This window comes from Prionailurus viverrinus, chromosome A2, assembly GCF_022837055.1.
Source record: "Prionailurus viverrinus isolate Anna chromosome A2, UM_Priviv_1.0, whole genome shotgun sequence".
Classification (NCBI taxonomy): Eukaryota; Metazoa; Chordata; class Mammalia; order Carnivora; family Felidae; genus Prionailurus; species Prionailurus viverrinus.
The window spans coordinates 158,493,173-158,508,188 of NC_062562.1; the positions used below are offsets into that span (position 1 = coordinate 158,493,173).

At 42.5% G+C, this 15,016-nt stretch overlaps 1 protein-coding gene and 1 long non-coding RNA gene across 13 annotated transcripts in view; both read right to left on the bottom strand.

Moving 5' to 3' along the window:
- Positions 1 to 287: 287 nt before the first annotated feature.
- On the bottom strand, positions 288 to 4,618 carry LOC125160401 (uncharacterized). The gene is made up of 3 exons (XR_007150242.1): positions 3,729 to 4,618; positions 915 to 1,080; positions 288 to 647 (listed from the first exon to the last, which is right to left on the bottom strand). It is a non-coding gene; the product is annotated as an uncharacterized LOC125160401 (long non-coding RNA).
- A 2,020-nt stretch (positions 4,619 to 6,638) lies between these two features.
- The window catches only part of TPK1 (thiamin pyrophosphokinase 1), a 351,530-nt gene continuing 343,152 nt past the window's right edge, over positions 6,639 to 15,016 (bottom strand). For all 12 annotated transcript variants that reach the window (XM_047837362.1, XM_047837351.1, XM_047837356.1 and 9 more), the window contains one exon: positions 6,639 to 8,323. In XM_047837362.1, the coding sequence (XP_047693318.1) occupies positions 8,205 to 8,323 (119 nt within the window). In that variant the 3' untranslated portion in view covers positions 6,639 to 8,204. The remainder of the gene's footprint in view (positions 8,324 to 15,016) is intronic.

A 15,016-nucleotide genomic window follows, 5' to 3' on the forward strand; every position in this document is an offset into this window, starting at 1 on the left:
GCGTCTTAGAATAATAGAATAAATACTCTCAATGTCTGAGAAAATACAGAACAAGTCAGATGACGGGGGTTTCCATGCTGGCGGGCGTCCTGCACACGTACGTCAGTTTTTGCCCATCTGACTTCCTGGACCCGCCTGTCTGTGTGACTACTGTTTGTCAAGGGCTTTGAGAATCTGTGCCTGCCTCTGTGGGTCCCTTTAGGCCCCTCTGCTTGTGTGAATGTCTTTATAATGTTAGGAAGTGGCTTTTATTAATATGCAACAATTTATTTTTTCTTCCATGTAAATGTTTTAAATTGAAGGATACAGTTATGTTTCAAAAAGTACAACGTTCCTGTACATGCTGCTTATTTTCCTTAAAAATGTAGAAAAAAGACCGAAGTAGAGAGAGGAAAACGTTACCTGCAATTTCATTATTGAAAGCTAACCAGGGCAAAAGTGTCAATATATAGTTTCCCAGTATTGTCTAGTATTTACACAATTGTGACCAAGATGTTCATGGGCACTGTGTCCTTTTTGCTCTTAATATCAACCCGTCGGTACAGACTTCTCACAAACAGCTCTTACTGGAAACGTAAAAGTCCAGTCTTGTACACGTGTTCACAGGTCGTGTTCATGCTGGAAGTTGAGGCCCACCAGCATTCCTCCTGGGTAGACAAGGAAAGTGAAAGTCTCCTCGTTGCCCTCTTGTCTGCGTTCCCACGTGGCTTTCCTCTTGTGTGTCCCCCTTTCTCCCAACCCCCTCTGTCCCTCACCCATGTCATTGTAATGGGAGCCAGTGAGGGCATCCCTGTACCCCAGCGTCTGCCTTGCAGTAGACACTCAGATTTGTGTTAAAGGACAGCAGTGTGTCAGTTCGGAATATTCCCCTTAAACCAGACTTTCTGCATTATTGGAAGTTAACTTGTTATTACCATGAAGCGGCACGGGGCCCATCTCCTGCCCGGGACCTTGAACCGCTCATGGAACCATCCGGGTCCTTTCACGTGCGCTTCTACAGGTCCGACCCTTCCCCAGCCAGGAGCCTGCACCCAGGAGCCTGCCGAGCAGATGCGCTAGGGGTAAAATTTCAACGAGGCCCTAAGAATACATGTGTAAAAAATACAAAGTTAAGATTGCTTCTGATGGTTTTAATCAAGCAGCACAATCTAGAAAACAGATACATCCTCTCCCTCAGACTTCATGTAGGTATACGTGGGATCTCCCGGGGAATTACCCAACGTAGAATGTTGGAGCTTAATTTAGGGGCTAGGTCCCCAAGAGTGTTTGTTCAGCCTCGGACTGAACACTGGGGTGCTTGCCGTGGCCAGGGGGCGGGAGTGCATTCTGTGGTTGTCGGATGGCAACATGTTAGAAGATTCTTTTCTTTACGTTAAAATGGTACGTGTCTCGCCTAAAGTCTACGAGAGGTCCTGGCATCTGGAATGTCCCGAGAAGGCCAGAATATGAAATCAATGGAAACTACACAGTAACTTGGGGTTTCCGTTACTCCAAGTTTGTAGCCAATCTGTTCATCCTGTCCCCTTTGACTAATATTATTTCCTTGATTTTTTGTGCTGAGGTTCAGCTCTTATAAATTACACTCCTACCCAAGAGAAAGGTTAACCTCAGAGCAACTTGTGAAAAGCTATTTGTTCCCGAAGACGGGAATGAGAAACGATAGCATCGGTGTGACTAATGCCATTTATGTGCTCACGTGGACGCGGTTACCAGCAACATCTCATTTGGAGAAGAAATTACGAAAATGAGGTGTGTGTCCAGTTCTTAAAATTTACAGACCGGTTTTCTTTTTGTGGAAAATGTACTTTCTTCCTCAAAAATCTCCATCCTACCTCCATTTAGCCTTAAAAAGAATATATTGGCCTCTTCGTGATTTAATCTGTGACTTTTTCCTCATAAAATCGTTGTTCAGTGCCAGTGGCATACAAATATTCAAACTGACTGTGTTGCCTAACTCCTTGCAACGGAATCGAATAAAAACTTGGATTAAAAGGTCAACTTTAAAATACGCATAATAAATTCGCCGGAGAAGAGCTCTCCCAACTTTCTGCACCATTTCCCCTCATGTCATTACTCACGGAGGCTCCCCTGAATGTTAAGGACTGCAAATAAAAGAGAAGAATGTATAGACCAGTGGGGTCTAGGAAAGTTTTTTCATGAACAGGGAATGGAAAGTAGAGTGAAAAATATTTCTTGAACTAATGAAGTTTGGCACAGTAGAGAGAGAATTGGTGGACATTTAGTATTTCCTACGGTACACAAAAAAAAGCGAAACTTCTTTATTATTTTAAGAAATCCCTTACTCTATGCCCTTCACATATTTGCCCCCATAGCCATACTAATAAAAGCCTCAATATTTTTGAGATGGTTATTCTTCTAACATTGTAACTGACGATAGTAAAATTATTGGGGTTATCCAGCAGGGGCTGGTGGGACAGAGTATATGAATTTCTGTAAGGAACAGGTGAGAACGTCTTACTGTAACACAGAAAGCCTACTCGTGCATTCTAATTGAACGTCATGGTCTCTAAGTATTTCAGAGTAATACATATTCGCGTCCGTAGCCTCACAACCTCAGCATAGGACAGCCAGGGTCATTCCTTGAACCTCCAGAGCTGAAATAGCTCCAGCTACCAGATTCCTAACTCTGAATTTTCTTTATTAATCTCATATCCTTCCATTTTCTTCCCCCTGGCAATTTAGGCCAGTCACACACGCTCTTTACATTTATTTTGACCTTGATTCTTTCAGTCCATACCAGTCCTCCAAACCTTTGTCATTGCTTGGCCTCATGACTCTCGTTTTCCCTTCCCCGTTTCAAGCAACTTAAAGCTCCTTGGCCTTTCGAGTTTGTGACTAGCTGTGCTTTGCTTTGGATGATGTCTTTAAGCACAGTCTTGGTGCTGAACATTGTCTCCTTTTTCAGGTCTGTGAGTGAGCAAGTAAGTGTCTATCACCAGGTCTGTCCAGTCTAGAATTAGGGCTTTTATCATGAGGACTTAGAAACTATTTAAGGAAAACTTTAGCATTATCTACTTAAATGATGGATAGTTAGGGATCAAGGAGGGAAAAGAGTAAGTTTTCAGGGACTAGGGAAGCCATGCGCTATGTTCCTGAGGCACGGGTACAAGTGGGAAGGTGAATTCATGCACCAGCGATGCCATACAGGTTTTGTGCACCTGCCACAGACATGACCCTATTCGAAGACAGAGGATCTGGCGGAGAACATGAAACACAAAGTCCATGCTCCCAAGGGGCTTTTACTCTAGCATAGGACTCAGTGTTAAACAAGCGAGCACAAAATTAATTGTGCCACTCAGATGGGACTCTGTTCAGTTCTGCAGAATTTTATGCCCATAATTTCCCAGGTTTATTGCTCAAAATATACCTGGCTATTAAATATTCTCTATTCTCTAGGATTTAAAGGTTATTTTTTAAAAACATTTATTGAGAGACAGACTGTGAACAGGGGAGGGGCAGAGAGAGTGGGAGACAGAGAATCTGAAGCAGGCTCCAGGCTCTGAGCTGTCAGCACAGAGCCCGACGTGGGGCTCAAACTCACGAACGGTGAGATCATGACCTGAGCCAAAGTCGGACACTTAACCAACTGAGCCACCCAGGTGCCCCTAAAGGTTATTTTTAAAAGAAAAACTTAAGGTTTGATTTGTACTCTTTTATCCATGCTTCTTACTAATTAGTTTAAAACGCTTTTCAACCTTTGTACTCACGTTGTGTTGTTAAGTCTTAGATTTCTTTGTTCTCAGGGACCAGCTATGGGTCTGTTAGGAGAACCTTCTTAACTCTGAGTGATCTCAGGGTCGTTTCTGTTTTTCAAGTAATCTGCAGGGATGGCATTAGTCTTTCTTTCGCAGCCCACAAGTCTTGCTTTCAGGGGTAGAATTAAGTACACGGCAAACAAGTCCTTCATAACCTGGGAAGAAAACGATGCTGCCGTGACCTCTTCCTGGGCTGGGAAGTGTCGCTGTGGTGTGTGTGGTGGTGAGATCACGCATTGGCTTTCTGCCTCCGGGGGCCCAGCCGGTGGAGAACTGATGGTGGCTGCCTAGAGAATGGTTTGAGACGAGGCTCAGACTGGGGCTCATCTGAAGGGAAAACTACGATTGGTAAGTGAAATCTGTGGGCAAGGAAGGAACTTGTACCGTACGTGCCTGGAATTTTCCACTCTTTCCATTGGCTCCCTGGGAATGGCTTGACCCTGTGGCTTGGCTTTTAATCTTCCTCCAGGTGTAAGGATCGTTTTTTTTATTCTGAATAGAATGTTTTAGACACAACTTAAACAATCTAGCTCTTCTCCCCATTCTTAATGAAGTTAAATTGATGTTATTCCCAGTTAGGATCCCATTCAGCCTGCTGTCATCAGAAGGTTACTCCTCTTCACACACATAGAATGAAAACTGTTACTAAGGGGTAAATTATACTCATATTGTCTTAAACTTAGGAAAGAAGGGTTCTGCTCAGTGCAGAACTCTTGCATTTACATCCATACATTTTTAAAAGTTACTTTATGCGTTTCACTCTATCCTTTGGCGTTTTTTTTTTTTCCAATCTAGAATTTCTAGCTGTTTTTATTTCAATTTAGAATAAATTAAAGCATTCTGAGTGTGTGCACACACTGTTATGTGAGTCTAGGTCATATGATGGAATGTATTTCTGGTGGGTTGTGAGCGATACAATTTGAAAGTCACCATTCAGACCATACCCTTTTTATTTTTTATTTTTGAGAGAGAGAGAGAGCGGGGAAGGGGCAGAGAGGGATGGAGACACAGAATCCGAAGCAGGCTCCAGGCTCTGAGCTGTCAGCACAGAGCCTGTCATGGGGCTTGAACTCATGAACTGCAAGATATGACCTGAGCTTAAGTTGAATGGTTAACCAACTGAGCCACCCAGGCACCCCACACCCTTTTTATCATCGTAGAACCTTAGAGAATAAAATAGTTTCTTGCTGCTTACTGACTTGGCTTTTGTCATCAGTCTCCATCACGTCCAATCCAAGGGCTGCTTTGATTGTTCAAGTAAAACTTTGGAAGGTAGGAATCTGAGCAGGGGTAGTAAGCAAGGCCTGTTAAAACGCATGCCGCACATACGGAGCAAACACGAACGCTGTGCACTTACCCTCTGAGTGTCCACGCTGTCATGCCCTCCACCTTGCTCTGAGGAGCCTCTGTCACTGACATGGCCCTAGTTCCCATCCCGGGAGAACCTTGCTCTGAGTAAAACTGAAGGAAGAGAGATGTATTGCCCTGCCCGTCCTCCTCTGTCTGGGGGCGTGGCCCACTTCACACAGCTCACTCGGTCTCAGAGTCACCTGTGCCCCCCCCCCCCCCCCCCCCCCCCCGTGCTTTTAGTAGCTGCAGCCATTTTCAGACTTTCCCAGCTGCCTGTAGAGAAGAGCAATCGTAGCATGTTTTCACTGATCAGTGACTTAGGTAACCAGGATCCTGGACAGGATCCAAACTGGACAGGACGGTGGGAAGAGGGGCTGCCTGGGGACCCGAGATCATGCTGTCTGCAGACTCCTGCTGTTGGGACAAACGTAAGAGATATGTGTTTCAATGGTGTGGCAGGGAAGCACACGAAGAGAAAAGGAGCACTTGGGTAGCTTTAAGGAACGGAATGGGGTCCAATACCTAATTCTTCGGTAGCCTTGCAGGAAGTGGGAGAGGTGCCCTGTCCTGTAAGAGAAGCCCTTCCCTGGGCGTCCAGTGGCTCTGGCCCGATCCGTAGGTGGTGAGCGTGGGCTGTCTGAATGCTTTTCCCACCTCTGCTTACTGGGTTTCAGAAACTATATTCCTTTTGCTAAGTATCCACTTACTGCCACTGGTAAGATTTTCAGGGTCAGTAGGACATGCATTGCTTTCCTTTTTTTTTTGGTAGTAAAAATTCAAAACAGAAGACATTTATATGTCGTGAATTCATTTCTAGTAATGTACGTATAACGGCTGAGCCTCAGCTCCTAAGTGAAATAAAAAGTAGTAACAAGTGCCGAGAATGGCACGCGCTGTGCCCACCGGTCCTTTGCTCCTTCCTGGTTTCTTCTGGTGCAGGTATTGTTGGGGGCAGTGGTTTGGAGGTCTTAAGTACTAAGTTTTTCCGTTGGAGGTTCTGAGTTGAATGAGCCAATGAAGAAGCCGATGCGTGACCTTTCCTCCGGCTTCTGTGCCATCGTGTCTGCTGTTCTGAGTGGGAAGGCAGGCAGTACAGGGACAGAGGCTCTGGGAGCTGCTTGGCGGAGACGACGTGGAAGGCTCTGGAGGGAGCCTGTACGCGGCCCTGAGCGCGCGATCTGGGACCCTACCCTGCGCTCTTTCCCTTCTCCACTTTCCCAGGGCCCTTCCTCCCCCACTTGTCTTCACTTTCTCTGTGACAGCAGTTCCTTCCATTCTTTTTTCTGCAGCTTATAAAGACCTTTGAAAGCAGTCTCCCTGTCCTTCTTAAGTCTTACAAGGTAGACAGGTGCTACATAGGTTCCCTGTTTTACAGATGGGCAACGGATCCAGAGGTTGTGTGAACCCCTGGCACACGTGATCCGGTGGGTACCCTGCGTGCCGGACAGAGCAAGTATCAACAATCCTGGCTGGCCCTCCGACACTGGATGGGTGAAATAGTGTCACTCTTACTCATCCTTTGAGCAATTTTATTGTTTTGTACAGAAACCTTGATTATGAGACTGGTGATAACGAATACAACTGAGAAAATGGAATGTTATCTTAAAAGTGGACTACAAACATACGTGGGTAACTAATTTTATTTGACATCGGATTTCAATCTCATGTATTTGCATAATAACTAAAAATGACCTCTCAGGTAAGCTGTTTACAACTGCACGCTGGTTCAGCTGATCCCCCTTCTATTCTCCACTTCAAACCTGACTCTTGCTTTGTCTCAACACCAGGAAGGAAAGGGCTGCTGCTCCCTCGCAGCAGGATGGGGATGTGTGTACCTAAAACATGGCGGGGGGGGGGGGTGTTCCTATGTCATGGTTTGTATGGCAACGTTTGGTTTGGTAAATCATTCAGGAAAGGGTAAGAAGAGAGAAGAGGGTCTCGTTAGAAACACGGATGAATCCCAGGGCCCCAGGTGTTTAAACTGCTGAGTCAGCAACCCTGTGCATTCTCTGCCTGGTAATGGGCAGGTGTCAGCGTCTAGACTCTGACTGTGGGAAGGAAGCTCAGGCACCCTCCGTGCAGCCCCTTCCACTTTCTGGCTAAGGAGCAGGTTCAGGAACTTGGGTGAATGGCTGGACAGGGACAGGAACTCAGGCTTTCAGACCCAGATCCTCAGTACGCAGTGCTCGCTTATCCCCACGGGTTGTCAAACTCCTTTCCTGGTCCTCTGCATAAACTTGGGGTCTGTGAACCACTGCTTTTTCAGTCTGAGCAATGTCGGAAACCATTCAGTTTGCATGCGTCGATGTCCTCTGCACGTTTTCAGGCTTGGTTGTAAATATGACAAGGGCGGTTTTCACCTGTCACTCCGCTAAAGGGTAGCATGCTCACTGCGGAGCTGAGCTTGGGGTGACTGTGTCAGTGGGGCTTTCTGACCTCTCACCTTCCACGCTGTGTCTCCCTTCATGTGGAGCTTACATAACTGCCTGTTTTCAAACTTAATAATTAGGTCAATGCTTCTTGATTTACTTTTAAAAGATCATAATACCAAGACAGTAATGAGGCCAGGGTGAAATGGTGTGGTTCTAACATCCCAATCTGAAAGGAATTTTTTCCTATATTATACAGAGGAATCTAGCATGAATAGACACTCAGAAGTAGCCTTTGGGGTATGGATTTAAGGACAGGCAGAAGAAGGCTTACGTGTTGAACACCAAGAAACCTCAGCAGAGAACTTTCTCAGCTTCAAAATTAAAAAAAAATTTTCTAGGATAAATGTAATGATTAGTAACATAACAGTACTGAATGTTATAGTGGCATGATCCACATTAGTTTTCCAATTGAATGTCGCAGAGCTTATTTACTTGAACAAATAATGATTTTTTTCTCCCTCGCTGTAAAATTGAGATCTGCCATTTGTGTTACCTGGGTTATCTAAACATCAATATCTTGAAAACTAGTGGGCTTCCCGTGGAGAGGTTTCATTTCTGTAAACCAAGGTGAACTGTTCTTGTTGAGCGAGAAGTCGGTGGCAAATGAGGTAAGTCAGAGGCACAGCTATGGATGCCAGGTGCGGGGTTAGTTTTTGATGGCCATGGTCCAGAGGAGCGGATGGTCCGTTTCCACGGTCACGACACCAGATCCATCGTAGGTATTGGAAGTACTGACCAGTGTTCCAAAACCAAGCACGTTATTTGCTGTAAGAAAATGAGAGAAAGAAATGTTTAATGACAGCCAGCCTTTCTCCAGTGTAGAACTCTGTCAACAGTTACCAGAAAAGCAGTTAAGCATGTGCCTAAGATAGAAGCTATATAAATATATATGTGATAGAAGATATATAAAATGTGGGACAGGTGAAACATATGACATGGGATTTTAAAACTAAAATGTCTAGAACTTGCCATAACCACTTTTCTGGGAGTTGGTTATTGGTTGTTAACCATTCTGGGATATATGCCATTCTCTCACAAAATTTCATTAAATTTTCTAATTTTTTTTTCATTACCGATTGTAAAATCAAAACCCATTTTCTAATGTGCTACTTGCTTCCCTGCCTGGGTGCAATTATAATTTTTCTTGATGATTCAGAGTTAACATTTTACATAAGTTATTAAACTCTATAAAGATGCAGTCTTAGCGTCAAGTATGAATGATATGGGGCGGAAAGCTAATTACTCCAAAAAGGCATGGGATTTTGGTTATATTTTTCTCGTAAATTAAGAAAAGCCAAAATGAGCCAGGCCTGCTTTGTAAAATTAATAGGAACTCAAAGGTCAAAGCAGACTTCCAACGGGGTGATCCTGAGGAGGCCATAAGCCAAGCTGTAAACTGAGGCCAGGAGATGAGATAATCTCCTCTAACTACTTATCAAAGTAAAGGTTTAGGAGTTGAGTGATAGAATTTGCTTATCAATTCCACATACACATCAATATATACCTGTATGTATATGTTCTAACAGGTTAGCTGAAGTTAATGTCTTTGCACATGGAAGAACAGTTCACATCAAATGACTCTAAACTCGTGACTTGTCCTATAAACATTCCATGATAATCAATATTATTTTCCTTGCTAACGTTCAAAGAGAAAAATAGAGCCCATGCTGTCAAAGACAGAAGAGGACCCTTTTCCTTTAAACAAAAGGTACCTATGAAGTTACAGTGCTTTGGGGAAATAATTATATATAATGCCCACTGCCCACAAGAGGGAGCTTGTTATCTTTCTGAGGAAATCTTGAAAAGGCAATTCAGAAACAGCATTACAGGATAATGTATAACTAGTATTACCAGTTAACACAGTTTATTTACTTAAAACTCAAATTCGTTTGTTTTTCGGAGTTGTCAATGCGTTTACTGATGCAAACTGGAAGGTAAAACTAAGGGTACAGAGTGAACCTTGTGGGAATATCACCCTAATATATAATTCAGTAGGAGCTCTGGCCTTTTTAGTTAATTGGGAATTTTGAGATGAAATTTCTACAGGACATTAATACATACATGAATTTACTAACCCAGACACAAGTGTGAGGATAGTGAGTTAGGGGAGGTGGTCGTGGGTTCAAGGCCAAGTCTGCTTGGGATCTGTTGGAGAAAGAGACCTTGGCTCTCCTGCGGGGTGGCCACGCCTGCAGGCAGGTGCACACAGGGATGTCGGGACTTCTGGCCCAGGCCCAGGGTTTCACGGTTCTCTCTCGAACATTTCAAACCTTTATTCATGAAGACAACTTGGGATGCTTTCATGGGCCTGCCAGTGTAGAGTGCAAAGAAGGTGTACACGACCACCTGAATTTCATGCAGCACACTTTACTGTTTTGGAAACTGATTAGATTAAAATCGTGGTTTTCACATGGGCTCCAAGGACAAGAGCACAAGATTATTTCTCTAGCTTGACTTGCGTGTAAATTCCTTTCTGATTTTCTGAAAGCAGACTATCTGATTATCAGGGCTAGATGGACACTTAGGTTATATACATTGGTTTTCCTAAGACATTAATTCTTAATGGAGAAAGAATAAAAATCGTTTTAATTGATTACCATCATGAGGGCCCCACCCTCCTGACCTGATTCAACTCTAAACTCCTCCCAAAGATCCCACCTGCAAATACCATCACTTTGGGGGGTTATGGCTTCCACCTAGGACTTTTAGGGGAACACATCCAGTCTCTAACGGTACGGTCAATATTAATGAAAGGTTACACTGAAATATATTTGATTGTATTACAATGAAATGATAGAAAAGATGAATAAGCTGAAATACAAATCATGAATTTCAATTTACTACGTCACTACAATTATTTTGGAGTGTATTTCTTCAAGTCAAAGAATCATGCTTTTTGACCAAACCTTGAAGTCTTCCTTATGAGAAAGAAGTCCTTTTTTTTTTTTTTGAGGAAAATATTTGGAATTATGATTGAACTCCCCCTGCTTTGAATGTTTGAGGGTCAATCATGAAGTAAAATAACAAGACTGACAGCTTCCCACAGATAGAAGAAAAGCAAATGATTTTCTTCCAGTTCCACTGAGATACTGATGCCCAGGAACAGCATAATGACCGGATGTATATACATCCTAGGAAATGATTATCACAACAAACTTTGTTAACACGTATTACGAAATATTTTCTTTGTGATGAGAACTTTTGAATCCACCTTGACCAGCTCTATTCCATGAGGCATTGTTAACTATAGTTATGTACATTATGTGCCCAGTATCTCTGTATCTTGTAATTAGAAATTTGTGTCTACCTTCACCCAATTCCCCCCACCCCTGTAGCCCTGGCAACAAAATATCTGAGGTTTTTTGTTAAGTTGGTATTTTTAGATTCCACATATATGTGACATCATACACTATTTGTCTTTTTCTGACTCACGTCACTTACCGTAATATCCTAAAGGTCCATTCATGTTGCAAATAGCAGGATTTTCTCCTTTTGATGGCAGAATAATATTCCTGTGTGTGTGTACACAGTATATACACACACATGCACATACACACATACATGACTTCTTTATCCATTCATCCACTGATGGAAATAACACTTAGGTTGTTTCCATTTCTTGGCTATTGTGAATAGGACTGCTAGAGAACGTGGCATGCAGGGATCTCTTCAACATAGTGTTTTCGCTTCCTCCAGATATGTTCCCAGAAATGGAATTGCTGGATCATATGGTAGTTCTAGTTTTAATTTTTTTGAGGAAACTCCACACTGTTTTCCAAAGTGGCTGCTCCAATTTACATTCCCACCAACAGGATACAAGCATTCTCTTCTCTCTAAAACCATGCCAGCCATTTATTATTTTTTGTTTTTTTGATGATAGCCATTCTTCCAGGTGAGAGGTGACAGTTCATCGTGGTTCTGATATCCACGTCTCTAATGAGGAGAGATGTTGGGCACCTTTACGTATACCTTTTGGCCATTTGAGTATCTTCTTTGGAAAACTGTCTCATCAGGTACTTAGGCCATTTTTTATTAGATTATTTGCTTTTTTCTTCTTTTTGGTAATGAATTGTATGAGCTATATACTTTGGAAATTAACTCCTTATCAGATACATGGCTTGCAAATATTTTTTTCTCCTTTTCATAGGTTGTCTTTTCATTTTGTTGATTTTTGTTGTGTGGAAGGTTTTAGTTAGATGCAGTTCCACGCGTTTATTTTCTTAATCTGTTGCTTGTGCTTTAGGTGTCATATTGAAAACATTGCCAGGACCTTTTGTCCAAGCAGTTTTTCCCTAGTTTTTCTTCTAGGAGTTTCATGGCTTCAGGTTTCATGTTTAAGTCTTTATCCATTTGAGTTTTTGGGAGTGGTTTATGATAGGAGTCTAGTTTCATTCTTTCATATGTGATATCCAATTTTCTCAGTCCCATTTACTGAAGAGATGGTCTTTTCTCAGTGGAGTATTCTTGGACCCTTTGTCATCTATTAGGTGATTGTATATGTGGGGATTTAATTCTGGGCTCTTGATTATGTTCCATTGGCTCATGTGTATATCTTTTATGCTGGTAGCATTGTTTTGTTCCTATAGCATTATAATATAGTTTGAAATCAAGAAGTGTGATGCCTCTGACTTTGTTCTTTTTCAGGATTACTTTGGCTATTTCAGGGTCTTACGTGGTTCCATACAAATTTTAGGACAGGGATTGCATTAAATCTATAGACGCCTTTGGATAGTATGACATTTTAGGTACATTCTTCCAATCCATGAACATGGGGTATTCTCCCATTTGTGTCTTGTTCAATTTCTTTCATTAATGTAGGTTTAGTGTAGAGATCTTTGGCGCCTTTGGTTAAATTTATTCCTAAGTATTTTATTGTTTTTGATGCTATTATATAAATGGGATCATTTCCTTGTTTTTCAGATAGCTCATTGTTAGTATACAGAAACACTATTGATTCTTTTATGTTAATTTTGTAACCTGCAAGTTTGCTGAATTTGTTCATCTAACAGTTTTTTGGTGGAGTTTTTAGGATTTTTTTGTATAGAAAATCATATCATCTGCAAATTGACAGTTTTACTACTTCTTTTCCAATTCTGATATCTTTTATTTTGCCTAACTGCTCTGTCTAGGACTTCCAATACTGTGTTGAATAGGATTGGTTAGAGTTGGCACCCTTGTCTTCTTCCTGAGCTTAGGAAAAACTAACTTTCACCACTGAGTATGATGTTAGCTGTGGGCTTGTTATATATGGCCTTTATTATATTGAGATATGTTCTTTCCATACATTTGTTAAGAGTATTTATCATGAATGGATGCTGAATTTTGTCAAATGCTTTTTCTGCATCTACTCAGATGATTATGATTGCTTTTCTTTCATTCTAATGTGATGTATCATGTTTATTGATTTGTGTATGTTGAACCATCCTTGCATCCCAGAGGTAAATCTCCCCATGATTACAGTGAATAATCCTCCTAATATGCTGCTGAGTTTAATTTGCTAGTCATTTCATTGAAAATTTTTGCTTCTTGTTTTTAAATTTAATTTGTTTTTGAGGAAGAGCCAGCGAGCAGCGGAGGGGCAGAAAGAGAGAGGGAAACACAGAATCTGAAGTAGGCCCCAGGCTCTGAGCTGTCAGCACAGAGCCCAATGCGGGGCTCAAACTTACAAGCCATGAGATCATGACCTGAGCTAAAGTCAGATGCTCAATGGACTGAGCCACCCAGGTGCCCCTGAAAAACTCTGCATCTGTATTAGGGGTGTTAGCCTGTAGTTTTCTTGTAGTGTCCTTATCTGGCTTTGGTATCAGGGTAATACTGGCCTCACAAAAGGAGTTTGGGGGTGTTTCCACCACTTTGAGTTTTTGGAAGAGTTTGAAAAGGATTGGCACTAATTCTTCTTTAAACGTTTGTCAAAATGTACCAGTGAAGCCATCTGGTCCTGGGTTTTTCTTCACAGGGAGCTTCTTTATTATCGATTCAAGCTCCTTCCTAGTAATTCATCTGTTCAGATCTTCTATTTCTTCCTGACTCAGTCTTGGTAGGTTGTATGTTTCTAAGAATTTTTCATTTCTTCTCCAATTTGTGCAGTTTGTCGGTGGAATTTTCATAGTACCTTCATATGATGTTTCGTATTTGGTGGTTTGGGTTGTCATCTTTTTCATTTATAAATGTTGATTTGAGTCCTCTCTTTTATGTTTATCTTTTCATAGAACCTACTCTTAGTTTTTACAGTTTTCCTGTTCTCCATTTCACTTCCCAATCTTTGTTTTCATTTGAATCTTGGTTTCCTTCCTGTGCAGGCTTTGAGCTTAGATCTTCTTTTTCTAGTTCCATAGGTATAAAGTTAGGCTGTTTATTTGAAATCTATTTTCTTGATGTATGCATTGTAACTATGAACTCTCCTCTTAGAACTGCTTTTGTTGTATCCCGTAAGTTTTGGTATGCTGTGTTTCAAGATACTTTTTCTTTTAAAATTCTTTTTTGATCCATTGGTTGTTCAGGAGAGTGCTATTCAATTTCCATGTATTCATGAATTTTCCAGTTTTCCTCTTGTTATTGATCTTTAGTTTCATACTGTTGTGGGCAGAGAGGACAGCTGGCATGATTTTAATTTTCTTGAATTTGCTAAGACTTGTTCTGTGGCCTAACATAGGATCCTCAAGTTCCATGTCCTGGCTGTGTTCCCCGCCAAAGTGCAACTGTATGCTGGATGCCACAGTTGACTGGATTTGGTGGTCAGGCTTCCTAGACAGTTAGGACTACTACTATCCTCAGAAATAGGCATGGTTGTGAACTAGATTCCCTGCTTGGGCAGGGCGGGAGCACAAGGCCTACAGGCAACGTGGCTTGTTGTTTGGGGACCCAAATCAGGCAGGACTGTGTACCATCTCTGGCCAGGTGGGGTCACTCGCTTTGTTCTACAGACGGGGAGAGCCACTGGCTGTGTTCTCTGCTCGCGGGCCGCTTACAAGCAGGGCTGTAGGACGGGCTACCTGACTTCCATGTGCCCTGGTTAGGTTCCCTGGCTGGGTGGGCGGAAGGCTGTACTCGGCAGTGGTCAGTGCTACACATTATTTCCCTGCTCAGGTGGGGTTGCGGTAGAGGCCCCGAGGCTGGCAAGGCTCTTTTTCTGGAGACCAAACAGGCTGTGGCTTGGCTCGGCAAATGGTCAAGGCTGCTGGCTAGGCTCTTCAGTCCAGTGCTCCTGTAATTGGGATTGAAGGAGATATGTTTGGGTTTCCTGGTGAACCTGGGCTGGAGGCTGTATTGAACAGTGAGCGGGACTATAAATTAGTTTCCCTAGTCGGTTGGGGCCATAGGTCAGGCCCTAGAGCATGCAAGGCTCTTGTTTGGGGGTCCAATCAGGTGGAACTTTGCACCAAGCTCTCTGGCCAAACACGGTAACCGTTCTGGCTCTGCAGATAGGCAACACTGCTGGCCAGGTTTTCCACTTGAGTC